This window comes from Crocodylus porosus, unplaced genomic scaffold (assembly GCF_001723895.1).
Source record: "Crocodylus porosus isolate Cpor-Errol unplaced genomic scaffold, CroPor_comp1, whole genome shotgun sequence".
Classification (NCBI taxonomy): domain Eukaryota; kingdom Metazoa; phylum Chordata; order Crocodylia; family Crocodylidae; genus Crocodylus; species Crocodylus porosus.
This window is the reverse complement of record NW_017728886.1, coordinates 134,703,900-134,731,896: the sequence shown is the minus strand read 5'-3', so window position 1 is coordinate 134,731,896 and position 27,997 is coordinate 134,703,900. Positions and strand designations below refer to the sequence as shown.

The window sequence follows — 27,997 nt, the reverse complement described above, 5'->3', positions numbered from 1 at the left end:
CGGAAGCAACAGGCATCTATTTAGGCCTGTTTCAGATTACTAATACATAATGCACAGAGTAATCTAGGCAGACAGAATGGACAAGAGAAATGGACTAAAGCTAATGTCACAGCAAGTCCAAGACAATGGCAAAGTATGTTCTAAAGAGAGAACAGAGTTGTCATTCTGGTATCGTTCACAAAAGATTTTTATTGTTCACTACTTAAACACTCTTTTTTCATAAAGATCAATTTTAAAGAAAGAAAACAAATGTTTTCAATCTGTAAATTATATTCCGTAGATTTTTTTTTTCTCCTCGGTTGGCAAGAATATACATTATTTGTTTTCATTATTTTTAAAACTAGGTTGTCAAAGTAGCACCATTAAGAGCTTCCATATGCCACAAAGTTACTGTTATGGGAGTATGATGGCAGTATAATTATATAGTACATCTTCAGAGAGATAACTCTGGCATAACTGAAGATTACTTCTGTTTCAAATTAATCTGAATGACCCCCATTTTTACTGCTGTTGAATTTTTAAGTGATGAAATGCCAAGGCACTGGAAATTAACTGGTGACGCCTAAACAAGCTCAGATCAGTGATGTAGAGTTTCTTTGTCTTCATCTGAGTCTTATACACTTCAGCCAGGAGCAATATTTTATAGAGAAATGTTTGTCTTAATGAATCCAAGTGCCTTTTAGCTCACTAAGAACATATCAATGTGTAGAAGAGGAAGGAAGTCCATTAGCTGATGTTCCTGTGTTTATGTTCACCAAAATTGTGAGCATAAAAAATGATCAGTATGACCTAGAATTCTCTGAACTTTGCCATAACTATTTGAGGAAGATAGGACAACAGAGCTAAGTGAAAGTGGGGGCTATAGAAAAAAATGTTGGCTTTACTTTTTTTTTTCCTTGAGGGATAACTTTTTAAGGGAAGATCAAGGAGCAGGCATGTTCTCAAACCTTGTTACCGAGTAATGGGATTTCTTATTGTACCTCCTGTACAGCACTTAAATTTACTACTTAATTTATGTAATTGAGGTACCACTAAGAAAAAGCTGAGTATACTCTGACTTGATACTTCTACTTATTTCCCTCACAAAAATTTTTAAGCAGTAAAAAAGAAAAACAAACAAAACAACCCTCCCCCCAAAAAAGAGCTGAGCATGATGATAATTTAAATAGGGGGAAAGAAAAACTAGTGAAAAAATACTTGCACTTAGTCAATAAGCCATAGAAGGGGATTTGTCAAATGAGGATGCTGAGCAGACTGATTTTTTTACATGTTCACAAATGTACAAATCACATGCACACCCCTACATTTTGAGATAGAAAGACTAGGCAGAGAGAATGTAACAACTTCACACATCTCAGCTAGACAGAACCCTCCACACACCATAATATACACATAGATAATTACATAAGTAGACATAAATAAGCATTGGCATGCTTCTAAGTCTCAAAAGAGTAATGGTTTTGTCCTCATTCAGCTGTATGGATGAATCCTTTGTTCTTAGGAAATGTAACAGAGCTCAGAAAGGTGACACAAAATGTACTTGCCCGGTTTAAAGGAGGTACATTTTCTTCTAATACTGTGACTGTTTCCTTTTCTGCTTTCATTAAGGAGTATACATTCATCTAGGTTTCTTCCGCCAAGCATGATTGAACCCATGCCATGCTGAAGACTTCCAGAGGCCTCCAGCTTATACAGCCAAATATATCTATATTGGCTTTTTTAATAAAGCCCTGCAGGCTTGACCTAACCTGTTTACACATGAAAGAGAGAGAGAATGACAGTCGTTGCTAAACCAAAGAAAGTTGATTGAGAGTTGTTTTAGAGTGATCTCTGAAGTGCTCAACAAATTTGTGATTTTGTTGAGAGTCAGGGTACAAGATAGGATAAAGCAAACATGACAAATCTGGGCCTACTGAATTATCCCCAAGTGTCAGCCAGCATTCTGCAGTATCACACAATGATAACACTATCTCGCTATTTGCTCTCAGACCTTACTCCTGAAGAATAGAAAAGAGAATGGTTTCACTAAAATTTATTAACACTAAAGCTAAAACCTTTTCTCCCCTTTTTTTTGTTTGTTTCTGCTCAAATGTCAACACAATTCTGTGGAAGAGGTAAAGCTAAATGTTCTGGACCTGCTTCTTCCTTCTCAGTGAATTAGCAGTGTTGTAAATTAAGTGATGTGTTATTAAGAAGGGTGGTCCTGCCTTCCTTTCACCGCAGTAAGTCTTAGATTAATATTTTCTGGAAGCTTTCTGCTGGAATTTTTCCCCCAAATGAAAACAGAGCATGTAGCAATGAAATATTATTAGTTTGCCCTTAAAATTTTAGTAAGAGCACCCTCTGGTGGTTATTAATTAAAGCCCAAACAATTATGTTATTTTTCTCCAGAAATTGCATAACATATTGGATATGACACTATTTTGATAGTTAAGGTGTCAGGTTCAAATCTCTCTGCTGTTACATATTTCCATTAACGAGCCCAGTGAAATACATGAATACATTAACCATTTTTTAACCCAAAACAGAATATATAAAATGGTCGAATTGGTGCATCCAATCACTTTATATAGAATAAACATTAATTTAATTTAAAGGGGTCAAATTAATAAATAGAAACTAAGGACATAAACATGCATCCTTTTAAGATTCATTACAGCATATTTAGAGTCTCTGGGAAATTAGCCTGGACTGTAGCATGCTTAAGTGGTCAAATCACATGTGTTTTCCTAACCTGCTTGTACTGTGACCACATCATGTTTACCAAGGTTGCTTTAACATGTTTAATTATGCCAGGCCACATTTTCCTTATCACATGCACTGTTAACTCCCAAGAATGATTGTTTAACACTTTCTCTCAGGTATATTCCATTTGAAAGTTCCTGAGTCCTCACCTGTTGGTTCAGCTATTGGGAGAATCAGAGCTGTGGATCCTGACTTTGGGGAAAATGCTGAAATTGAATACAACATTGTTCCAGGAGATGGAGGAAACTTGTTTGACATCACCACGGATGAGAACACACAGGAAGGGGTTATCAAATTGAAAAAGGTACTTAGTGCACATCCAAGATATAAGCGAGTAGCTAAAATTTGAAAATAAGTAACACAAACAATTTGGAATCGTACATGATCTGTATTATATCATGGGGAATCGTAGCCTCTTTGAGTCAGCTTCTTGTGTTTATGGAAATTTGTGTGTGTGTTCATTAACAAAGGACTTAGAGCTGAGTTTACAAAGGGACTTGGGTATTTTGATGCTAAATACCTTGCTCAGTTATACAGTGCCTGTTAAACATCAAATGAATGAAGAGTCCGTGGAACAGGGAATGGAACCCAGATTTCTCCATGCAAGTCTCCTTGTCCAGGTGAAGGCTTTAATCACTGTCTGCTTCTTCTATGACTAAGGAGGCCTAATGACTCTTCAATATATATATTTTAAATAATAGAGATTCAATAACAGAGTGCCTACATCTCAGAAGAGCCTATAGGTAGATGGTTGGGATACTCTTCTTGGAGGTGAAAGGTGTGGTTTTTAAATCCCTCAGGCTGAGGAGAGTTTAGATTTCAGGACTCCCACATCCTGGGTGAGTACTCTAACCACTGAGCTATCAGATAAAGGTGGAGGGCCTCACTACCAGTGTATTGAATGGGAGTGGCTATTACCTTTGTATTTTGTGTGGTGTTAGCTGCTGTAAGTGGATGCTAGGTGTGCTTAGAGCTTGCCTATAAGACTGAAACTCTCACAGGATTTAGGCAGAAGTATGCCTAGTTTGAGGATCCAAATAGGCATTAGATGAACAGTGAGTTATTTATTCTTGTGCTTAGACTGCTATAGTTAGGGTGACCATAATAATTGTAGGGAAATCCAGGATGGAGGGTGCCAGGGGGAGATAGTGTGCATGCATACACACACACACACACACGCCCGACCCATCACCTCTCAGGAGTAGGGCCGGCCAAGACAGCACAGCACATACGTGCAGCCCTAACCTGTGGACCCCAGGAATGGGGCCTGGTGGGGCAGTGAGGCATATACACCCAGCCCCAACCCAGCATCTCCCAGGAGAGGGGTAGTATAGGACAGTGCAGATGCCTGTGGCTGGGCTTCAACCACCATAAGAGGCTGGACCCAACTTGGAGCAGCCCTTGTGCAGTGGCCCCTGGGCTCTGCTAGCCTGTGTTGTATGGCCACATAGTGATTCCCCCTGCTGCCATCAGCAGGCTGGGGCACAGTCCCATGGCAGAACCTGGAGCCCAGAGCTGCCCCCCCCCCCCCCCAAAAAAAAATGGGTCCCTGGTAGCTGGGAGTTGGGAAGGAACCTCCACACTCCTCTCACCCCCAACCCCTTCCTGGGAAGCCCCATCCTTACTTTGGCTCTGACTTGTGGTGGTGGCAGCTGCTCCCTGGTTCCAGTTCCACTGGGCTGTGAGCCTGGAATCACTTGTCCAGTAGAGCCAGGCATGTGTGGATGGGTACCTGCAGTCCAGGTCTTTGCTTCAATTTCCTCCAATGACCAGGTCACTGAGACAGCCTCTAAAATCTAGGACTGTCCCGGCCAATTTAGTCACAGTTATCAAACTATATCTATGGGCAGAACTACATGATTTTGTGAGGTCCCTTTAAGCCCCACCTTCTTATGATCCTATGTCTGTCACCTGATCCTTAACCTTGAATTCATGACCAGGGAGGTATGCTAATAGTAGGTAGGGGAGGACTGCTTGCCTCAGAAGCCTATCCTTCCTTGTGATACTGAACCTAGAATTTCCATCTTTGCTTATTTCCCAAGTAGTAGAACTTTTTTCCTTTTTCCCCTCCACTCCCACAATCTTGCATAGCTCATGATGTTTGATGTAAGAATGTTTGGAAAATTAAATGTCTTGCTTTAAGAAAAATGTGGAGCACCGTTTTGTCTCAGTAGATAACTCAAAAACAGCTACACTTTGAAATGTCACATTTTGCTTCTGGATGGCCTTCAATGTGCTTTGCGATGTTTGAAATGGTAATGAGCATGAATGGTTGAAAAATCAACGCTGAGCATGCACAACAGGATTTGATCAGATTAGATGCTTCCTGCCCATGAACTTGCTCTTAAACCTCATCTATGACATTTTTATCCCTCCCCAAAATGTACCTTTGTCACTTTTTTAGCTGCATAGCTGTGCCTAAATATGTACAGGCTACTTTTATGCAAAGGGGAAAAAAGCAACATCAAGCAAAGGTTGTTTCACCTTACCAGTAAACTAGGGGATCTAGATCTTGATTGTAAAAGGTGCTGAATATTTAAAGTTTCCTTAAATATCTGCTAAAATGTTTCCTTAAATGGCTGCTAAATGCACATGACTTACACTAAACAGAGCTAGTGAAACTGCTCATGTGCTTACAGAGAAGGATTTGCATTGATGTGGCTACAATAATGTACAAGACACTGAGCCTAAACAAAGCTTCGGGCTGCTCTGGAGAATGCTTTAAGAAGTCAGTGAACCAGAAAAAAATGTTGGCAAAAAATGATGAATCCTGAATCTGAGTAGTTTAGTCTCTCTACACTATTTTGCTATACTTATTTACTTAACCTTTTCATTAATAAGGTTTGCTTTACCTGTTATCACATTTACAATAACAATAAAAAAACACTAGAATCAATCGGTCAATTGATATTACCTAAAGCAAACAACAGAACTCTTCCACTTCATAGCAATGCAGGGAAGAGAGAGAAACTAATCCTCCTTTAATCTTCCCCATCAGTGGAAGCCTGGAGACAAAGATAGGCTCTGAAGGTCAAGGAACTATTCTGTGTTGGATGAAGGAATGCAAAGGGAAGATAAATCCAAAATGCAGCCCTTTCCCCTGAAAGAAATGCCTATCTGAATTCACTCTGATCCTTCAGATGGCTCATTACATAACTCTCTCATGTGAAAAGTCCTACTGACAAACACTTTACAGACTTCAGTGGCTCAGGTACTTTCAGATTCACAGGCTAAAGTGCTCAGGACTCACTGCTTAAGTGGTTTGCTGGAGGGAAGCCTTAAAAAAAAGTAAGTTAAACTTCAGGTGTTCTGTGGACTTAGATGTCTTATGAGTGCTACAGCCTTGGTGTACTCAGCAAGACGTACTGTCTTTGGAGTCAGGAACATTTTAACTGCAGTACTGTTTTTTGTTAGGGTTTATAATCTATTCCCATTTGAAATTTTACTTAGCAGTGCCCTTGTCAAGGACAGTAATAAGAGTGTTTACTGGGGTCCTAGAAGTTTATAGAAGTTGAAGTTCATAGAAATGAAGTTCTAGATAAACATCTTGCTCTTCCATATTAATTAGGGCTTTTCTTAACATAGAGCAGCAGTTGCCAATCTGTGGTATGCATTAACAGATTTATTATAATTACTTTGTATGATAAAAATGTGCTGGTGATACTTAAGGTTGTATCATTATAAACTGGTGGTGTGCAATCTGGCAGAGTTTGGGAACTGCTGACATAGAGGACATACTGCAGAATATATTTTCAAAGGGCCACCACTAGAGCACGCCCTTAAATATTTTTCCTGGAAAAAAGGGTAAGTCTTTATGAAAGTGAATATTAAAGAAGTGTTTAGAATGTTTACAAGAAATCAGTGGGCACTGCCAGTGTTTAAAGTTTTAAGGTTGGATAAATCCTTAAGTACCTCGCTAAATAATGAGCAAACTTTAGGATACCAATAAGTATCTCATTAAAAAATCACAGATGATTAAAACACTGCTTGAATGTGCGAAGAATTGTTCCATGTTTGCAAAACAACTTTACTTTCCGTCTTTCCTCCTCTGCCTCCAGTATCACAGCATATTAACGTCATGACCACAGCACTGTGCTATCTTGAGAAAAAGATGCTTTATTTCCCTGCAGACAAAAACTCTCATTTACAACATAAAGAAATGTTTTTCCCCTCAATGCAGAAAACATGATGAAATCTCCATGTGACAATAAAAAATGTTTCCCTGGACTAAAATTGTTTTGATTAAAAACTGACACAAATCTCATATGCCAGGTGGATGCTTTTAGGATTCTGAGTGAATTGACAGAAAGAGGCAATGCTATGCTTTCCAGACATTTAATAGATTTTATAAGGTAATGTTTTTCATCTGGAAAAGGTGTACAACTTAAATCTCATAACTTAGCTCATTGATTTAACTTCAAGGTATGATCTAGTATGTATGCTCAGTTATTACAATGATCATTCTATAAGAAAAGGAATATATTATGCCAGCCAGAGCATCCTAGTGATATTTAGAACCACGGTTTGGTTCATATTATAATTACTCCAAAGGAAAAGAAAGTAAAATTAAGGCACAAAAAGATAAAAATTCCCTATGGGTTTAGAACAGCCTATTTCTCTTTTGTAAAGCTTCCATTATAACAAACAAACAAGATCTATATTTGCCTATAAATTGTGCTGCAAGCTCAGATTACTTGTGCCCCAGCAAGTTGTTAAAACAGTTCAGGGAATATTAAAGGTTCTTATACACAGTGATGGTTAGTATAAGCCAATAATTCCCAATAAACTATGTGCTTTGTTTATATGTAGGTGAGAGAGGGGAAAAGAGAATAAAAAGGAAGGAGACTCCAAAATTTGAGAAGGAAGAGAAATATATCTATCATTCTCCTTAGTGCTGGCAGACACCTAGCTATAGGCAAAGCATGATCTCAGAATGATGATGCTGGCCATCAGGAAAAAAAAAGGCAAAAAGTAAGGAAAGGGAGATCTGAATCTTTGTCATTGCTTATGCCACTTTTTTGTAGCTGTTCTGAAACCCTTAGTAAAGAAACAGATAGGGAACTTAAGGATCTCCTTAGTGGTAAGTGGGAAATGTATCCTTTGGGTAGACCTGTATCCCCACGTATTCACTTTAAACAGTTCAGCTTTTCCTGTACACCTCTACATAAACTTTCTCCAAGACATCCTGTCACTGACTAAGAGCAGGGGAGCTAAAACTGTGGCCCATAGACCGAATGCAGCCTGCAAAGACATTGCATCTGGCCCACAGGGCTCCCCATAGATCAGGAAATGTTGTGACAAGACAGCAGTGACCATCAATAGAGTCATGCTGCCCCTGCCAAATTCCCAAACCCTATGTCCCGCACACCTGGTTGGAGCCAGGCTACGCCCTCTTCCCCATGTGGGGCTGGGTTGGGGTTGGGCCATGCCTGCTTTCCCCCCCACTGGGCTGATTTGGGGCTGGGTCACTCCCCCTTCCCCCATGGGGCTGGGTTATATCCATCCCACCCTGCAGGGTCAGGTGACACCCTCTTTCACTCCTGAAAGGCCAGGCTCAGGTGATACAGCCACCCCAACCCCGCTCTGCATGGCCAGATAGTGGCCACTGTACCAGCCCTGGCCCTAAGCACTAGATCAGAACCACCATCTGGCCCAGCATCAGACCAGGCACTACTCATCTGGCCTGCCATGGAAAAAGTTTGAGCACCACTGACAAAAAGCATCTTTTCCTCCAGGGTGCTTTTTACTTACAGTCTGTGACTTCAGCTTCTTCTTAAACTACCACCTAAGTCAAAGAACATCTTTCCCTGTTGTAAGGGGATTGGAGCTAAAACATATATCTTACCTTTCCCCATCAAACCTTGCAGCAGCAGTATGTCTCTTGTTCTCAACTCTAAAGAAGAGCATAGAAGTATTTGATCTGAAGCCTGACTTAACACGTATCACACCCTGAAGCTTTCATCTTTACTTTTACCATTTCAGATCCAGACTTGGTAACCAGCACTGGAAAAGTGTTGCTTTCTGGAACCTTCTGTTCAATCAATGTGGTGTCTCTGCACCAATGAGCTCTCACTGAATGCTAGGGTGGGTAGTCTCAGATAAATCGAGGTCTGAAGTGTAAAGGTCTGTCCCACCCTCAAATAGGACAGGGTTATGCGTTATGTTTATGCTGTACCTGGTAAATAGGTAAATGCAGTAGGTTTCTAAGGTTGTCACTCATGCAGCTTTCATGAATTCTTCTTTTCTTTTCTTATTGTGTGAATACATTCACTTCTTTTCTCAACTGTCATGCTTATCACTGGAACTCATTAAGCCGTTTTCAGCTTATGTTGGCTTTTGTACTTCATATATTTTTGACAGGCTTCTATTTGGAAAAAAAAGGTCTATTATTCCATCTTACTTGCTCAATTTACATTAAAGCATTATATATTTGTCAGCATGTATTCACTTGTAAATAGGATAAGGGAAGCAATAATGCTTCAAACTGTATTTACTTTCATATCAGAGATGCTGATGTGCTTTCCTGTTCACACTAAATAATGGTATCTCTTGAGAAGCAAAACAAAGTGTTTTATCATTATGTGTTATTTAGTTTTAGTATTTTCAAATTGCCATTACTACACACAGCTGCACATATCTGGTAGTGTTCTGATAGCTTATATCCATGAAGACAGACAAGGGCTGGTTGGAGAGAGACAGACTCATCTATTATGAGACTGACACTTAGGCTACCATTACAAAAGTTTCCCATAATAGATATATAGACTATGGGTAACAAAGAGTTCCCATGGTGCTAGCAAAACTGAGATTTCATTATGGAAAAAATCTTATCGAATTTGATAAAAAGATAACCTTTCTATGTAGCAAGTTTTATAACTGACCTTTTGAATGTAATAGGACTCTACAATAGGGATAAGGATTTTCTACTGGTCAGCTAAAAAAAAAAAAGGTACAAAGGTTGTCCTTTGGTCTTACATTCTATAGGATTTTAGCAACAGTTCCATATAATGGTACTGATATCCTTTAATATAACCAAACTGTTTTAATCCCCGTTTCATTCTTCAGTACCTCTCCATACGTGTTAGCATATTATAATTACCATCTTAAAATCCAGAAGTGGCCGTAGAAACTTTTAGGTAAAACAGATGGTTGTTAAGGTATTGAATATACTTCCCTAATAGGGCACAGGTTCTGCTATTTGGAACCTTTGAAAATAAAACTTACTTGTTTATCTGTATTCAAAATTTCCATGCATAGTACAGTTTAATTCCATAAGTTTACCACCATATGACAGCATTGCTATGAAAATTCTGGACTGGTAAAATGAAGTAACATGCTACAGTTAATTCTTGCATTCATTAAAGACACAATGGAGAATAAGCGCCTTTCATGATTTGATCAGTGTCCACAAAATGAGCCTTTGGAGTGATATTCGTAACCCTTGTAAATCTCAAGATTATAGAGATTTGGCATGGAAGGTTCCTTCAAGACAGTCGTCCTTCCAGTTTTCCAACAGTTCCCTAGTTCAACAGGTGGCTGCCAAGATTTTGGATGTGAGGCCAAGACTGATTTACTTATCTGTATGAGTAAGGAATACTATCAATCAAACTTGCATACAATCATAGATTTTTTATAATATCATGACTGGAGACATTACAGATGTCCTAAGACTGTAAGTAGTCAAAAATAAAAACATGGTAAGATTAAGCTACATGAGCATGACACTTGAGTTTTGGACAATGTGTCAGAGCGCAGCGGAGCCTTCTCTATTCAAGCACATAAGTTTCTTAACCAAATAAAGCTATTACTGAGGCAGGTAGCCAAGCACCATGTGGAAGTCTAAGCTCTGAAAAAATGCCATAGTGATAACCTAGGAATACTTATGAAGAATACAGTTGGTCAAGCTGCTGCAATTATGTATCTCACCACAGAAAACATAAGTTTATGGCACCTATTAATGTGTTATATAATAGAACACCCCAAACATTCCTTTTGTGAAACTAATCAAAGCACATCTCAAAAGTTAGTTTTCACCTCTAAAAGTATCAAATTTCAGTTTAGCCTTGCAATACCCTTATATTGAAAGATTTCAAATTTATATAGAGGTATTTGTTATGCAAATACACATGTCGCAGTGGATTAGGAACCATGCCTTCCATCTTTGTGAAGATAGGGTGCGTTTACAATCTGGCTAATGACAGGACCATCAGAAAAAAAATATGTGCACAGGCTTCATTGTTTTTAAATCCTTGTTATACTCAGCCTAATCCTCAAAAAAAGAGGGTGAGGACCTAGCAGGTTGTTCTGTGTTATGCCACATAGAGAACACTGGAATTCAGCATGTACCGGATGTGACTCCTCCTACTGTCCCATCCTTTTCTCTCTCATCCTCAGACAATATCCCAACTTGTATATTTATCCCAATATATGTGATTACTGTCAGCCCAGTTACAAAGCTTTTACTTGAGAGAAATTTGCACATACTTTGGTGGTACAGCTGCTAAAAATACCCACGTGCCACCAGGACGGTGCAGTAACAGCTGTTACTGTGCTGTCATTTAATGCTTCCTAAAGCAAGTACTAAATAATGGTGGAGTAACAACTGCGCTGTGGGGGGCATGTGTAGATGTGCCCATATAGACTTAGATGCCCACTTAGATGCAAAGGAGTTGGCCATATTGTCTATTAAAATTTGACATCTTTCACAAGAATTTAAAACCATCATGTCATATTCTTAGTTAATGTGAATGAATGTAACTGGTGGTTTTAGTAGAGCTACTAAAGTTTATACCAGTTGAGCACCTGGTCAGTTATGTCTTGCTGTGACTAGGGTAGAAAATGACATAGTTTACATCCCTGCTAGCAGTGGAAACATACTATGGGGGTGATGCTGATAGAAATAAAAATGAGAAGCAGTAACTTATTATTGCTGCTACAGATGTCATCTTGTCTCTTTACTTAAATATGATATCCTTTCAAAAGGGAAAATTCCTAATGTGACAATTATACCAACAACCACTAGGTGACACTATCACATCAGAAAAACACTACTTCACAAAAATGATGAAAGTTTGAGCTAATGCCCCTAAACATTTGTATTAAAAGTCAATGTTTTTGTATCTTTCTGGCTAGGAATCAGTACAATAGTCTAAAAGAGCTGAGATCACTCGTTATATTACAAAAACAGAGGCACTGGGTGGATGTATATTGATAGAAAGTCAGAACAAACCAGCTCCATTTCAACATGTATCTCTGTCAAATAGCTACAACAAGCTGTGTGTCAATTGACAGTTTGCATTCAGTCCCTTATAAATCAGAGCTGTATTGATCCAAGATGCAAAATGTAATATGCATTTTTAAATATAATGTAGCCCCTCAAGTTCTCTAAATTCGTGGGTGTTTACATTTAAAAGTTCATTCTGCCAATTCTAGAATAAAGAATTAATCTGGATTCAGAAATGCACTCTAAAGTTTGGGTTATGTCCACTGCTGTGTCCTAAGAATTTGCTATGGACACACCTTCACTAGAAACATCACAGTCCTCCCCTGTGATGAAAGGGGAAATGGACCTTGTGTGTGAGGAGCTGACATGGGATGTAGAAGATCTTCAATTCCTAGGTTTACTATGGATTTCCTGTGTCCCTTGGAGGTTGGCTGGGAAGAAATGAAATTAATTATTATAATTGTGCTATTTGGAGGGGGTTTCTATATGCTGCTGGCTCTAGTGATTTGGGCAACTAGACAAATTTATGGTGTTCCAGTAGTTGTCTAAACTTCACAATCTTCAGTTACAAATCCATTTAGACATGTTTAACTTCTGCCAAATCTGATTTAATTTTTATCCTTACTTACAGCCGTTGGACTTTGAAACAAAAAAGGCATACACCTTTAAAGTAGAGGCCTCCAATCTCCATCTTGACCATCGATTTCATTCTGTGGGTCCATTCAAAGATACTGCTACCGTGAAGATCAATGTGTTGGATGTGGATGAACCTCCCATTTTCAGCAAACCTATGTACACCATGGAGGTTTATGAGGATACACCTGTTGGGACTATTATAGGTGCTGTAACTGCACAGGACCTTGATGTGGGCAGCAGTTCTGTTAAGTAAGGAAGCATTTTCATTCTTATATGACTTTTATACTAACCACACTTATGCTAACAGTAAGATTGAATGGTAATGAGATGTGGCCCATTTTACCATTCTAGGTAACTATGGATGAAAGTATTTATCAGAAGTCTATACCAAGTTGATTAGCTTTCATGGTAAGAATTGGCTAGATATACTAGACTACATAGGCTATGAACAGACATACCATTTGTCCCAGAAGAAAGCCTTTTGTCCCAGGATCATACAGATGTACATATCCACTGTCCCCCTCCAAGTCCCACCACGTAAAATGTATTAATACTTTTTCCTGGGGTACCTTTTACATCTTTAGGGTTGTTTTTGGTTCATTCCAGTGACAAGCCTGTCAGGCTGTGTGCTTTTCCTGACCACCTACTAGAAAAGGAACAGAAATGCATCTTAGAAGGTCAGTTTGGGTAAATGATGGTGCCACTCTTATTTTGAGACAGCTCAAACCCCAGGAAAGTCAGACCCCAAACAAATGAGACATCTATTTATAGCCATAGGCTGTTATCATCTTGATAGATGTGTACCCATGTCACAAAAGCACCATGTCAGATGATATAAACTGTCATGACCTCCTTATCCAAAGCAAAGGCTCTAGCCAGTCAACTGATGGTGCTAACAGTGGTTTCTCCAGGGAGTCCATGAAAAACCATTCTGTGGTAGACTGGAGAAAGTTGTGGGAAAGCAGGGTAGAAGAATAGACACAACTATTATACTTACTCCCCCTATATTGTGCATAAATATAGGATTATCAATGCTGTCTACTTTTCAAACAACAACTTATTGGTCATATTTAAAATTCCATTCAAAAATGGTTTTTGAAGAGTTAATATATAATTATTATATGTTTTCATAAATAATTAATTGTTATATGTTGTCATAGGCTTGATCCAGATGTGCAGGCACGTGTGGTTTGTGGTACCACAACCCTCTTTGTGGTGCTACAAACTGCACATGTTGCATGTTAAGCCATACACGGCATTACTAAATTACAGTGCTGGGGAAAAATTTGCTACCTGGATTTCCTGGTAGTGAAAAAAAAAAGGAACAAAACAGTGGTGCAAAGCATGCCAAAGTGGTATATGCCAGGACAAATGCAGAGATGCTGCGGAGCCCCAATACTGAGGCACTCTGCTACTCAGCCATCCACTCCCCAGCTGGTTGGGCCACAAGTGTGCCTTGAGATGTGGTAATAGAAGTACCAACAGGGAAACTGCTCCCCTGTCTCCACAAGCCACAGCATGGGAGCTCCACTACTGAACCCCCATGCTGAGACATACGGAGCCCCTGTATTAAGAGACATTACACCCAAGCCAACAACTCTGTTTTGAGGCAAACTGCACCCCAGCCAGATACAGAGGAGCAGCCAACCCAACATGGAGGCTCTGCTGCAGATCCCCCGCATTGAGGCACACTGCATCCCAGCCAACCTTGGATCAGGATACCATGTTTTTCTCATGGCATGGTAATATTTTATTATAACATGGTGTAATGCTGTAGTATACACGTACTGCTGTATCAGTAAAGTACTTCTAGGGTAGACATGGCTTGAGACAATTTTTACAGAAATGTACAGAAACACTTCTCACAAATGCTCCTACAACTTGTGAATGTAGGATCTGGCCTGGCTACAGAATGTAGACAGTTAGGAGCAATGGCAGTTTGGATGTAGTAATTCCCAGATTGTGGCTCACAAACCACTTTTGGGCTGCAAAGCCCTGGTAAGTGGTCAGTGGATCATACCTTGCCTCTCCACCCCCTTTTCAATAAGGTATTGATGATAAGAATACAGTAGTCTGCAAGAAATTATGAAGGTTTGAAAACCATCCATTGATTTAAAATGTTTGAGAATCACTCTAATACACTTGCCTTGGAGAAAACGTAACATTGTTAAAATATAACTTTATATCAAATTAAGAATAGGATGTTACAGTGAAATATTATAATGGCCACCAGATTTGTATGCATACACTCACAAAATAAGACGTGAGCTCAAGTAATATTGTTTTTTTAGACTGAGTTATTATATTTATATTTCTGTGCTCATTTATTAGTGATAGATGTTCAGACCTAGCAGTTATGTTCTCAAACAATACAGGAACATGATTTAGCTGCCATATTGCAACTAAATTTAAATAATGGAGTGCAGTCATTGACTTCTTCATTGCGTGAGCAAATTAACTGAGCACTGGCTTTATTAGGTTATAATTTTTTTCCCCACACAACCTCCATTCTACTCCAGTGCAAGAATTTCTAGCTAAATTTAGGTTTGCAGACACATGTTGATTTTTTCTACTGAAAACTGTGAACCTCCTTCATTTACAAAAATAATTCTGTTAAGACCAGTGCTGTCTAGGGCCGTCACTTAAGACCAAATAACGAACCACTTATACTGATGAGCAGTTATGCATTGGCTCCATTAGCATGGTAACAGCCATCCGTGACTACTCAGTAATGTAAGTGGCTTACAAGCTGCCCTTAACAATCATGCGCTATATGCCTTTAGGCTCATATGCTTCAATCGCATCTCCCTAGGGAACTCCCTGTTTAAATCATCAGACCTCTCTGCAGATACAGGAGTCAAACCATACAATGCTTGTTGTAGTACTGAAGTCAAACTAAGGGTAAAGTGCCCACTTCCACACTTTTTTCACTGAAATTGTCCCTTGGAGGTCCATGTGCCAGGCTAAGTATCCAAATAAGAAACAGTTCCTCTAATTTAGGTTCCCAGCTCTGAAAAATGGGCTTACACAGCTTGACTCTCACTGGGTGCATCTACTGTGTGCTTTACCGTGGAGTATACTAATTAGCTCTACAGTAAAATGTCACCATCTATATCAAAGGGGATTAAAGGGAGCAAGAATGCTTAAAAGCCTCTATGGCTCACCAAAAGAATCCAGGAACATCTCAAAGCCAAAAAAGGATGTGTGCACCCAATGGAAGGGAGGGGCTATCACCAAGAAGGATTATACCTGCATTGCTCGAGAGTGTAGGGGGCTGTTAGGAAGACTAAGGCAGAGATGGAACTGGTACTTGTGACCGAGATCAAAGATAACAAGAAGTCCTTTTCTAAATACATAGTGGGTAAAAAGAAGGTACCAAGTAATGCAAGGCCTCTGTAGGACATGCTTGGTAATCTGGTGGTAGCACCAGACGACAAAGCTAATCTCTTTAACAGATTCTTTACTTCCATAGTTCCGAGCAGGGACAGGGATATCCCCCCCCATCTGGGATTCCAGACAAACCCAGGGTCAGTGAGGACCTAGTCAGGGAACATCTGGAGTGACAAGACATGTTCAGATCAGCAGATCCTTATGATCTGCACCCCAGGGTGCTGAGGGAATTGGCAGAGGTCAATGCAGGACCCCTGGCACAGCTTTACAAACACTCATGGTGCTCTGGTGTGGTTCCAGAGGACTGGAAAAGGGCCAATGTGGTCCCCATTTTCAAAAAAGGGAGGAAAGAGGACCCAGGAAATTATAGGCCCATTAGTCTTACCTCAATCCTGGGGAAGCTCTTTGAGAAAACTATCCAGAAGCACATCTGCAAGGGACCAGCAGGGGACATTATGCTTAGGAACAATCAACATGGGTTCATTAGAGGCAGGTCCTGTCAGACCAACCTGGTTGCCTTCTATGACCAAGTCACAAAAACCTTGGATGCAGGTATTGAGGTGGACATAGTCTTTCCAGACTTTAGGAAAGCTTTCGACACTGGCTCTCACCCCATCCTCATTAAAAAATTAGGTGACTGTGGTGTCGATGCCTACACAGTCAGCTGGGTCACAAATTGGCTGGAGGGCTGCACCCAGACAGTGGTGGTGGATGGGTCATTTTCGACCTGGAGGGATGTGGGCAGTGGGGTTCCCCAAGGTGCAGTCCTTGGCCCCGCATGGTTCAATCTCTTCATTGGCGACTTGGACGAAGGGGTGAAAAGCACCTTGTTCAAGTTCGCAAATGACACTAAGATGTGGGGAGAAGTGAGCATGCTAGAAGAGAGGGACAGGCTACAACTAGATCTGGACAGGTTACAGAGGTGGGCAGATAAGAATAGGATGGTTTTCAATACTGAAAAGTGCAAGGTACTGCACCTGGGGAGGAAAAAACAGCAGCACACCTACAGGCTGGGGAACACCCTTCTCATGAGCACAGAGGCAGAAAAGGATCTTGGAGTCATTATTGATTCCAAGATGAACGTAGACCTCCAATGTGAGGATGCGGTCAGTAAGGCTAACCGCACCTTGTCATGCAATCCATAGGCGCATCACGAGCAGGTCCAAAGAAGTGATCCTCCCCCTCTATGTGACATTGGTCAGGCTGCAGTTGGAGTACTGCATCCAGTTCTGGGTACCGCACTTCAGGAGGAATGTGGATAACATTGAGATGGTCCAGAGGAGGGCCACTCACATGATTAGGGGCAGCAGGGCAGGCCAATGAGGAGAAGCTACGGGACCTGAACCTGTTCAGCCTTCACAAAAGAAGATGGCTACCTATAAACTTGCCAAGGGGGATCAGGAGGCAATGGGAAAGTTCCCTGTTCCCCCAAGCACTACTGAGAGTAACAAGGAACAACGGCCATAAGTTGACTGAGAATAGGTTCAGGCTAGACATCAGGAGGCACTACTTCACTGTCATGGTGGCTAGGAGCTGGAACCAACTTCCAAGGGAAGTGGTGCTCACCCCTACCCTGAGGGTCTTCAAAAGGAGGCTAGACAACCACCTAGCCAGGGACGTTTGACCCCAGCATCCTTTCCTGCCCATGGCAGGGGTCAGATTTGATGAACTGCTTAGGTCCCCAACATGAACATGGGGACGTAGTCAGGAAGGCCAGCCATACCTTGTCATGCATCCACAGATGCATCTCAAGCAGGTCCAAGGAGGTGATCCTCCCCCTCTATGCGACACTGGTCAGGCTGCAGTTGGAGTACTGCATCCAGTTCTGGGTGCCGCACTTCAGGCGGGATGTGGACAACATGGAGAGGGTCCAGAGGAAGGCCAGCAGGACAGGCCCTACAAGGAGAGGCTAAGGGACCTGAACCTGTTCATCCTCCACAAGAGAAAGCTGAGGGGGAATCTAGTGGCAGTTTATGAAGTAGTCAGAGGGGACCAGCAGGCACTGGGGAAGTCCCTGTTCCCCCGAGCACTACCAGGAGTTACTAGAAATAATGGTCACAAGCTGGCAGAGGGTAGATTCAGACTAGACATCAGGAGGTGCTACTTCACTGTCAGGGTGGCTAGGATCTGGAACCAACTTCCAAGAAAAGTGGTGCTGGCTCCTACCCTGGGAGTCTTTAATAGAAGGCTAGATGAACACCTTGCTGGGGTCATTTGACCCCAGTACTCTTTTCTGCCACGGCAGGGGGTCAGACTTGATGATCTGCTCAGGTCCCTTCCAACCTTACCAGCTATGAAACTATGAAATTAATTAACTTTGCTTTCTTATGGTGGAGTACTTAACTCTGCTGAAATGCATGTGTCATGGGCTGGCTGAGGCATGAGATGGGGGGCTACCTTCTGCCTAGCCCTGCACTTTAGCACTCAAGTACCCTAGCCAGCTCCTCTACCACTCAATGCTGCTACATGGAGCCTGGGGCTGTTCCCCCTGGGTCCCCTGCTAGCCTAGGGCTTCTCCACCCCAGCTCAAACTGCTGTGGTCCTGGGTGCACGTGCATATGCTGAGCCCAGGAGCAGCTGACACCAGTATGAACTGTGCCAGAGTTTATCATGTCACCTTAATAGCATGTGTAGATACAACTATTAGGCGCAGCCCCATGAGTGACAATATGCATTCCTTGGGGACAAATAGTAGTGGCACAAATATGTTGTCCCTCCAGAATGCCACTATTTGGATGGGGCAGGGGAGCCTGGGGCCAGCACCTGGGTTCTCCCCAGCGGTCTTATCTGGGGTCCTGGGCCTCTTCTGTGACTCCAGAAGTGGTGATCAGAGCATGTGGAGCATGGCCAGCAGCCAGAGCATGGATCTGGCCAGCTAGGCTCTGGTTTTGGGTAGTGCATGCTGCCACCATGTATGCCACCCTGCTTTTTTCTGGTGTGGCTTTTTTCAACACTGGGCTCTCCAGTGAATGGTGGAGCAGCATGGTGAATGCCTGCCTGTACAGTGCACATGGTTTGCAGTGCTGCAGAAGGGTTTGCAGTGCTGCATGATCTACTCAGGTCCCTTCCGACCCTAGAAACTATGAAACTACCAGGAGTGACTAGGAATAATGGTCACAAGCTGGTAGAGGGTAGGTTTAGGCTAGATATCAGGAGGCGCTACTTCATGGTCAGGGCGGCTAGGATCTGGAACCAACTTCCAAGAGAAGTGGTGCTGGGTCCTACCCTGGGAGTCTTTAAGACAAGGCTAGACGAACACCTTGCTGGGGTCATTTGACCCCAGGACTCTTTGCTGCCATGGCAGAAGGTTGGACTTGATGATCTGCTCAGGTCCCTTCCTACCCTACTAACTATGAAACTATGAAACGTGTACATGTCTGGATGTGCCTGTTGAGTTCAATGGGCTATGGATCAGACACATGGTCTGGAAGTTTTTGCTATAAGGATAGATTTAGATACAGTGCCAAAATGTCAGTAGATATGCTGAGAAGATTAAGAGAGACATGGCTGTAAGGTATGATAGAGGCAAAGCAGTTCTCTCAGTCTGACTTTGAAAGATACTTCTGCTTTTCGCTCAAAACTTCATGATTTTGGTCCGGATAACTTACTCTTCACCTTAACTTGATTTTTTAAATGAGATGTCCGATCCAAAGCTCATTTAAGTCAATGGAAACGTCATATTATTATTTTCAAGGACTTTCAGATTATGCCTTTAAAACATTGGAATAGGCCATTTGCTGTTCAGTTGTTAACCCATCTGAATTGACATATTGATTTTCCAAAGTGAAAGAAAGTATATGCAGTTGTTAGTTACTGATTTATTAGAGTTCAATATAACATAAGGCTTATATCCTCTAATTGAAAGTAAAAGTAAATAAATAGAAGTTAGTAAAAGCATAAATTTATTACAAAGAATTGCATTTGATTACAACTTTGAAGTTCATCTTATAGCAATGCAATAGCTTTTTTTCTTTTAGGTATTTAAAACCTAGATTGTCTCATATGGATAAATAATGGTTTCTGTTTTATAATAGTCTTATATGGATAAATAATGGTTTCTGTTTTATAATATTTTAAAGAAAGAGCTGAAGTATAGCTTCCAATTAAATAGGTCTGCTAACTAGGCACGGAAAGGCGGGAAATGTTCTGTGACGTAATAGCCAAAATAATTTGCTGGGTGGTACAGTTCAGCCACAAATTAACTCATAGAATCATAGAAGTAGGGTTGGAAGGGACCTTATAGATCTTCAAGTCCGACCCTCTGCCAGGGCAGGAGAAAAAACTGGGTTCAAATAATCCCAGCAAGGTAGCCATCAAGCCTCCTCTTAAAGAACCCCAGGGTAGGAGCCAGCACCACTTCCCTCATTTTCACTGAGATGTTTCTCTACAGCAGTGTAGCCACTACAATTCTGACCACAGTAACAATAACAAAATCAACAATCTGCCCAACAATGGGGACTGAAATAAAAGACAGATCTACACTATGTGCAACACAAGGAATAACTCTAGAGAACAAAGCAGTCCAAAAAAGCTCATGTTAAAGCAAGCAACACTAGTCCCAGTAATTTAATCCCCTTTATCAGACAATTTTTTAAAACTCTGTTGGGCTAGACATATCAGTAGGGATCCGGGTTTTCCATTTCCCATGGAAAAACAGAGAAAACCTTGGATTTCCCTATTTTATCAGAGAAAAATGGATTTTACCTTTTAGCAGAGAAACCCATAGATTTCCCACTTTTGCAAAGAGCTCTGCAGGCTGGAAGAGTTCCAGCCTGCAAGAGCTAGTTACACAAAGGGCAGGAAACCCCCAACTCTTTTCAGAGGGAGAGGGAGAGGTAGAGGGGGAAGAATGTGGCCTGAGGCTCTCAGTCACCCAAGGCTTGATTCAGGCTCACTTTCTTTCCTGCAGCCTGTGAGGTTAGTGGTGTTTGCAGAGGACTGGAGGGTTGCAGGTCGGGGCTGCGGGGTGCCAGCAGTTCTGGAGGGGAAGCTGGCTTGTGGCTGAGCTGGCTGAGGGGGAAGCTGGCTGCAGGAAGCTGGCTGGGGGCTGAGGGAGTGGGGAGATGTTAGGGAAAGACATGGAGTGCCCGCACAGCCAGCAGCACGTCGACCACAAGCGGCATGGTATCAGTCTGAACTGGCTCCGCACCTCCACGAGTGGGTTCCCTGAATGGTTGATACCGCGTCACTCCCGGTCCATGTGCCACCAGCTGGGTGGGCACTCTGTGTGGGGCTTTCCCCATCACATCCCTACTCCCCCAGTCCCCAGCCAGCTTCCTACAGGAGTGTCTGCCTGGGCAGCAGTACACTGACCCAGAGTGGTGCAGTATTGGCCTGAGTGAGCTATGTGCCTCCATGTCCGACTTTCCTGAAGGGCTGATACTGCTCCTCTCTGGATCTGTGTGCTGCTGGCTAGGCAGGCACTCAATGTGGGGCTTTCCCCAACACCTCCCTGCTTCCTCAGCCCCCAGCCAGTTTCCTGCAGAAGTGCCCTCCTGGCCGGAGGTGCATGAATCCACAGCTACACACTATCAGCCCTTCAGGGAAGCTGCACACAGTGCACATCCACCCTGCCCCCCACACAGATGTGGGGGGCACAGGTCCCTCCTGTCCCCCATGAGTGCACGCCCCCAGCTAAGCCCACAGTAGGGAGCAAGCTGCAGACCTGGGTCCCTGGCCCCATAGCCCTGGCAGCTGGGGGATCTCTCCATCAGAGCTGGAGGGCAGGGTCTGTGGGTGGGGGAAAATGGCAGAAGCATGGCTGTGGTGGGTGTAGTGAGGGGCACCAGTTGCGCTAGGGGGCTGTTGGGGGAGTGAGGGGACGAGCAGGGCCGAGAGGGGCTGTGGGGTGCCTTTAATCACAGATTTGGGGTGTTATCAGAGAATTAATTTGTGATTTTTTTTAATCAGGGAAAACCAGGATCCCTGCATATCAGGAATGGGGGAATAATGGCTAAATGAGAGTGACGATTAGATCTAGTTACTTTGAAAAAGAAGAATATATTACTGGAAACCATTGAAAAAGGCTGAGAGAGATCGTTCATTTTTCTTGTAACTGGAATCACAGATTTCTGAGAAGCTGCGAGTTTACAAAAGTTTGTTTTGTAGACATGAAAGTTAACAGAAATACAGACATGAAAAGGCACAGAGCACACATTCAGGAAATAAAGGGAAATAAAAAAAAAACAATAAGAGAAAAAGAGGCCTTAGGTATTCAACACCTGCAGAGGTGATTGGACCTGAAACTGTTTTGAAACGTTATTCCAATGCACCTGATTTTCAAACTGTGTTAAGTTTACAGTTTATGTCACTCAGGAGAACTGTTTGGTCCATTTCCATTTTGTTCAAAGCGCTACAGGAAATGCTCAGTGTAAACATTAAGCTGAAGTCCTGCATACTTCTAGTCCATTAAAGATCCCAAAGCACTTCTCAACAAAAAGTAAAGGAAAACTTTCCTCATATTCTTCTCAGATTCCTCCAGCATATGACAGTTAAACGCTCCAGGAGAATAAGTATCTATAATAAAAAAGACACTGAGAATTTCTAGCACTTCTAATTAGGAACTGTTTTCAATAAAAGTTAATTTCTTTTTGGTGGAGGATAGTGTCATGACTTCTGTAAAATTAAGCATTTTCCTGCACATAGTTGTGACTACCGTGTCATTTTAGGGACAAAGATAACCAACTAACAACAGAGCGAAAAAATAAATAGAGAAAAAATTACCTTGTTACTTGTAATTATTTCTGGAATATAGAGGTTTCTATAACACTGCAAAGTTAAGCCATACTTTTGCTGGCACTTTTGAAGTTGTTACATTTCTTGAGAGAAGATGTATTTTATGGGATTAACCACAAAATAATTTTTAGCTTTTAGTCTACATGATGTGACTCCAATTAAAATGAATTTCATGTCTTCTACAGTAATATTGCCCTTCAGTCTTCTCTGTTTGACTTGGATGCTAGGGGTGTGCGAAACAGGCTGTATTTGATTTGGATTCGGCCCAAATCGGGGACAGCAATTTAATTCATTGATTTGGATCACTGTCCCTGATTCAATTTGGCTGAATCTGAATCTGAAGATGAACCACACAGCCATTTTGTGCAGAAAAGCTACTTTCTGTTCAGATACAGAGTTCTGGGACTAAAGCTGTCCACATCTGTACTCATTAACCATCCTTCATTTCCACAGTTTTAAGGGTGATGCCATTTTGAAACAAATCTCTCTTTCCTGTGTGAAACTGAATAGCACAGCATAACATTTTGCACATAGTTCAATTTAATTTAATAAATAATTTAATTAATTAAATTGAATCATGCAAAATGTTATACTGTAGTTAATTGAAGTACAGCATTTTAAAGAACATTTTTCATTTTCTTGATTCTCCTAATGGGGGAGAAGGACAAGATGGATTTCAAAATATATATTTGCAACAATCAGATCCTTCATTCTAAAATGTTTTGGCAAGGATCTTTCTACACATGGCTGTAGTAATTGTTTAACATCTACAGTTTAGGCAAAGAAGGAGTGTATTTAATAACAAATATAAACAAAAATGTGTGTTAAGAGAGCATAATATAGTTTAAAAGGCAAGATACTAAAGTTAGAAATTTCCAGTAGAGATTGCCTTTGTAATTCATGTCTCTTGCCTGTGTACATTTTGATATAGTCATTACTTGATCACATGCAGTCTTTCTACTGGATCCTTGCCTCATCCATGCATGTCTCTCACTCTGGGGATGAAGCAGTGAAAAAAGTACCTTTTTCTGGTTGCCAGGAAAGGCTAGGAAGGATTTTTTTGTTAATGCAATAACTTCTCCCTGGGCCTACCTATACCCAAAGAGTTGGGCTCAAAACAAATTGCTAATGGGAGGGGCAAGACCCATCCCTCCAGGACTGCTAAGATCTTAAATCCAGGCTGCAGGGAGGCAACTGTCTCCCATTGGGATTCACAGCCCTGAACATTCTCTTGGAATTATCCCCCCAGGCAAGCTCATCCTTTTCCTTGTGAAAGAAGAGATGGTGGTAATATCACTGTAACTTCTTCCTACCATTCCCCCCCAGTACCCAGTATTCTAACTGTTAGAACTCTAATCTGGGATGGACAGACCCAGTTTCAAATTCCTCCCCTGCCTGATTTGGAGCAGGAATTTGACTTCAGGTCCAACCTCCAGCCTAATTACTAGATTATTGAGTCAACCTCTATCTGTGACTTTGTCCCTATTAATACCTCTGTGACCCAGTGAATATTTATACAAAATGGAACAGTTTTTTAGCAGGAGAGACTGAAAGAGATGTACTCAGATGCTTAGGGGTTCTCCTTGAATGCAGGAAATCTTGACCTAAATACCTGTTTGCAGAGGAAGATTTGGGTCCTGGCTTTCAAAAAACATCCTGGCAAATCCTATAACTGAGCTTATAGGTTTGAGGGAGGCCCACCACCTTTTGCTTGCTGTCCTTTATGTAGAGAATATTCTGAGGATACTGAGGCAGTTAGTCTCCATAAGCAATACAGGCAAAACACCTAGGTTGTGAATCTTATCAGGATAGGCTTGGGTTTGGAGCTGACCAAATAAATGCTAGGATTTAGGTAGCTATGGGTACATCTACATGAAATGCTTTTACTGTGCAGTAGAGCAAATTACTGCATGGTGGATGTGTTTATATAAGACGCTACTTTTCTGTAACATCAGCAGACATGAACCATGACACTACTGCTACTATGCAGTAGCAATGGCTTGTGCGGTGCTGGGACTGCACAGTACTGGTGGTTACTGCAGAGTCATTTAGTACTTGCTTTAGTAAGCCAGTAACAACTGTGCAGTTGGGTGCACATGTAGAGACGCCCAGTAAACATCACTGTCTACACATCCAGACCCTTACTGTGTGCATCTACATGTTAATTAATGCACAGTAATTACTGCACATTTACTTTAGTACTTGCTTAATTAAGTACTAACTAGATGTGCAGTAATGATAGTTACTGCACAGTAGCACTGGCATATAGTTTGTTTGCCACACTCACTGTGCACTAACATAATACTACTGTATAGTAGTGTATTAGCTACTATGCCATGTTATTAGGCTACTGAGCATTAAGCATCTTGTATGGACATGCCCACTGCATAAGAGTTTTCTCTACTCAGCAGTTAATTTGCTACCTGCTCCCAAATGCATGCAGTGTAGTTGCCTGTCTAGGTGGGTTTACTACTGAGTAAATTACTCTTGAGCAAACCCATCCTGCAGCATTTGCATATGTAGATGCAATCTGTATACCTGCCCCATGGCAAAAATGTAGGTACCTAAACTTTACCAGGAGAAACTTAGGTATTTTTAACATGAAGCATGGTTATGTCATAGCTTATATGTTGGTCTTGTGTGCCTACAGTGCCTGTTAAATCCTTAAGCCTCCCTTGTGAATCTAGGTGTCTGGACCTTAATATGTCATTAGTACAATGTGGTTAATACCTACTAGTCTTCATCAGATGTCTCTTTCCTTCATTGCACTTTTGTGCTAGCAGAGGCACTTGATAAAACAGGAGAGATTTTCTAAACTCTCAGTTAGGGTGTTGTGCATGTACCTGCTAGGAGCAGCCATTATATGTAAAATAGCTTTGATTCTGTACTCATGGGATGAATCATGTTCACCTGCTGTGTGTGGATGGTGGGTGTGCAAAATAGTCACATATAGGAGCTATGGGAGGTTAGGCCACCCTCTATGATCTTATGATCAATGGAAAGTAGAGCTGGAAGGGACCTCATGAGTAGGGACCGACTTCATTTGTGGTTTCGTGAATTTCACAGAAACTGTAAAATCTGGGATTGTCCATGAAATCTGCAAAATCAACTAAAAAAATCATAAAAATGAAATGCTGGCTCCCTAGCAGGAGCCAACATTCCATACTGTCAGGAAGAGAAGGTGCTGGCTGGTAGGGTGGCATGAAGGGCAGAACACAAGATGGTGGCTCCCCCCTCCTCCTTTCTCCCTCTCAAGGCTTCTTTGCCGATGAACAGGTTCCACCACCGCAAAATGACCGTGAAATTAGAATTTTGTACTGTGATGAAAATTGGTAAATCCTTCCACAGTTAGGGTTGACCCCCTTTCAAGAGGTCATCTAGTCCAGCCCCCTGCATGAGGCAGGATCATCCTTGATTAAAACATACCAGCTAAGGGTCTTATTACATGGTCATTTTAGGCGGATTCTGGAGCTTTTAACCTTTGAAGTGGCTGCACATTAGCATCTCTTAAGTGGTTTAAAGCACTTATTATTCAGCTTAACTTTACACAACTCCAGGGCAGGATTATCTCCAGTCCACCTAATTTTGCTCCTGTTGCATTAATTTGTGGCCACTCCCCACATTTCTTGTGCCCAATTTAAATTTCATGGATTTCATAGACAGGGCTGGAAGCGACCTTGTAAGATCATCAGGTCTAGCCCCCTGCTCAAGGGGCAGGAAGTCATCCAGGGTCAAAGGATCCCAGCAAGATAGGCATCCAAATGTTTCTTGCAAGTTTCCAGAGTAGGGGCTTGCACCACCTCTGGGGGAGTCCATTCCAGGCCTTGGTGGCTCAGACAGCAAAGAAGTTTTCCCTTCTGTCCAGTGTAAAATGGTATTGCAGCAGTTTGTGACCATTGATCTTCATCTTACCTTGGGTGCTCTGGTAAACAAGCATTCCAGCAGATCATGATGCACACCCCTTATGTACTTGCAGGCTGCCACCAAGTTACCCCTGAGCCTACAGTTCTCCAGGCTAAAGACTCCCATGGCTCTCAGACTGGCTTCATAAGGCCTGCTCTCTTGACCTCTGATCATGCACGTGGCTCTCCTCTGGACTCTTTCAAGCTTCTCCACATCCTTTCTCAATTGCGGAGCCCAGAATTGGATACCGTACTCCAGCTGTGGCTTCATTAAGGCCGAGTACAGTGGGAGGATGACTTCCTGGGTCTTGCTTGAGATGCACCAGTAGATGCAAGCCAGAGTTTTATTTGCTTTGTTTTTGCTGACTGTGGTATTGCATTGGTAGCTCATGTTCATCTTGTGGTCAATCATGACCCCCCAGGTCTCTTTCAGCTGTGGTGCTAGTGAGTGTAGCACTGCTGTGCCTATAAGTGTGATGCAAGGTATTTTTTCCCCTGAGGTAGAGCACCTTGCATCTCTCTGTATTGAATGCCATCAAGTTTTCCTCCACCCACTTCGGAAGCCTATTGGGGTTAGCCTGGATTACCAGCCTATCCTCCAGTATGGGCACTCTTCCCCATAGTTTGGCGTTGCCAGTGAACTTAACCAGTCCACTTATGGCACCAGAGTCCAGATCACTTATAAAGACATTGAAGAGTACAGGTCTGAGAACAGAGCCTTGGGGGACATCACTGGTCACTGTGTGCCATGTTGATTTGGTTCTGTCAACTACCACTCTCTGAGTCTCTAGTTCTCCAGCCATTGGACTGTAGGGTAGTTGAGGCCACAGTTCCTCAATTTTTTTCATGAAGATATCATGGGACACCAGGGTCAAAGGCTTTTTAAAAGTCCAAATATATACTATTAACCTCTTCCCCTTTGTCCAGGTGATGCCTAGAAGGAAATGAGATTGGTCAGGAAAGATCTGCCCACAACAAACCCATGCTGGCTATCTCCTAAAATGTTGCCTTCTGTTAGTGTGTTGATAATGTTCCCTTTGATAATTTTTTCCAAGATTTTTCCAGGGATTGAGGTCAAATTAATTGGCCTGTAGTTTCCCAGACCTTCCTTCTTCCCTTTCTAGAAAATAGGCACCACACTGGCCCTCTTCCAATCTTCAGGTACTTCACCCAAACGCCATGAGTTCTCAAATATCCTTGCCAGTGGCCACACTATGATGTCTGCCAGTTCCTTTAGTACTCCTGGGGTCAGTCTATCCAGACCAGCTCTCCCCTACCCTGGGGGTATTCAAGAGAAGGTTGGATGTGTATCTAGCTGGGGTAATGTAGGCCCAGCACTCTTTCCTGCTTATGCAGGGGGTCGGAC

The 27,997-nt window shown here is 42.0% G+C and overlaps 1 protein-coding gene across 1 annotated transcript in view; it reads left to right on the top strand.

The window, feature by feature from the left end:
- Positions 1 to 27,997, top strand: part of CDH12 (cadherin 12) — a 245,474-nt gene that overhangs the window by 164,708 nt on the left and 52,769 nt on the right. Inside the window, exons 6-7 of the mRNA XM_019541947.1 lie at positions 2,862 to 3,049; positions 12,600 to 12,853. Coding sequence (XP_019397492.1) covers positions 2,862 to 3,049; positions 12,600 to 12,853 — 442 coding nt within the window. The remainder of the gene's footprint in view (positions 1 to 2,861; positions 3,050 to 12,599; positions 12,854 to 27,997) is intronic.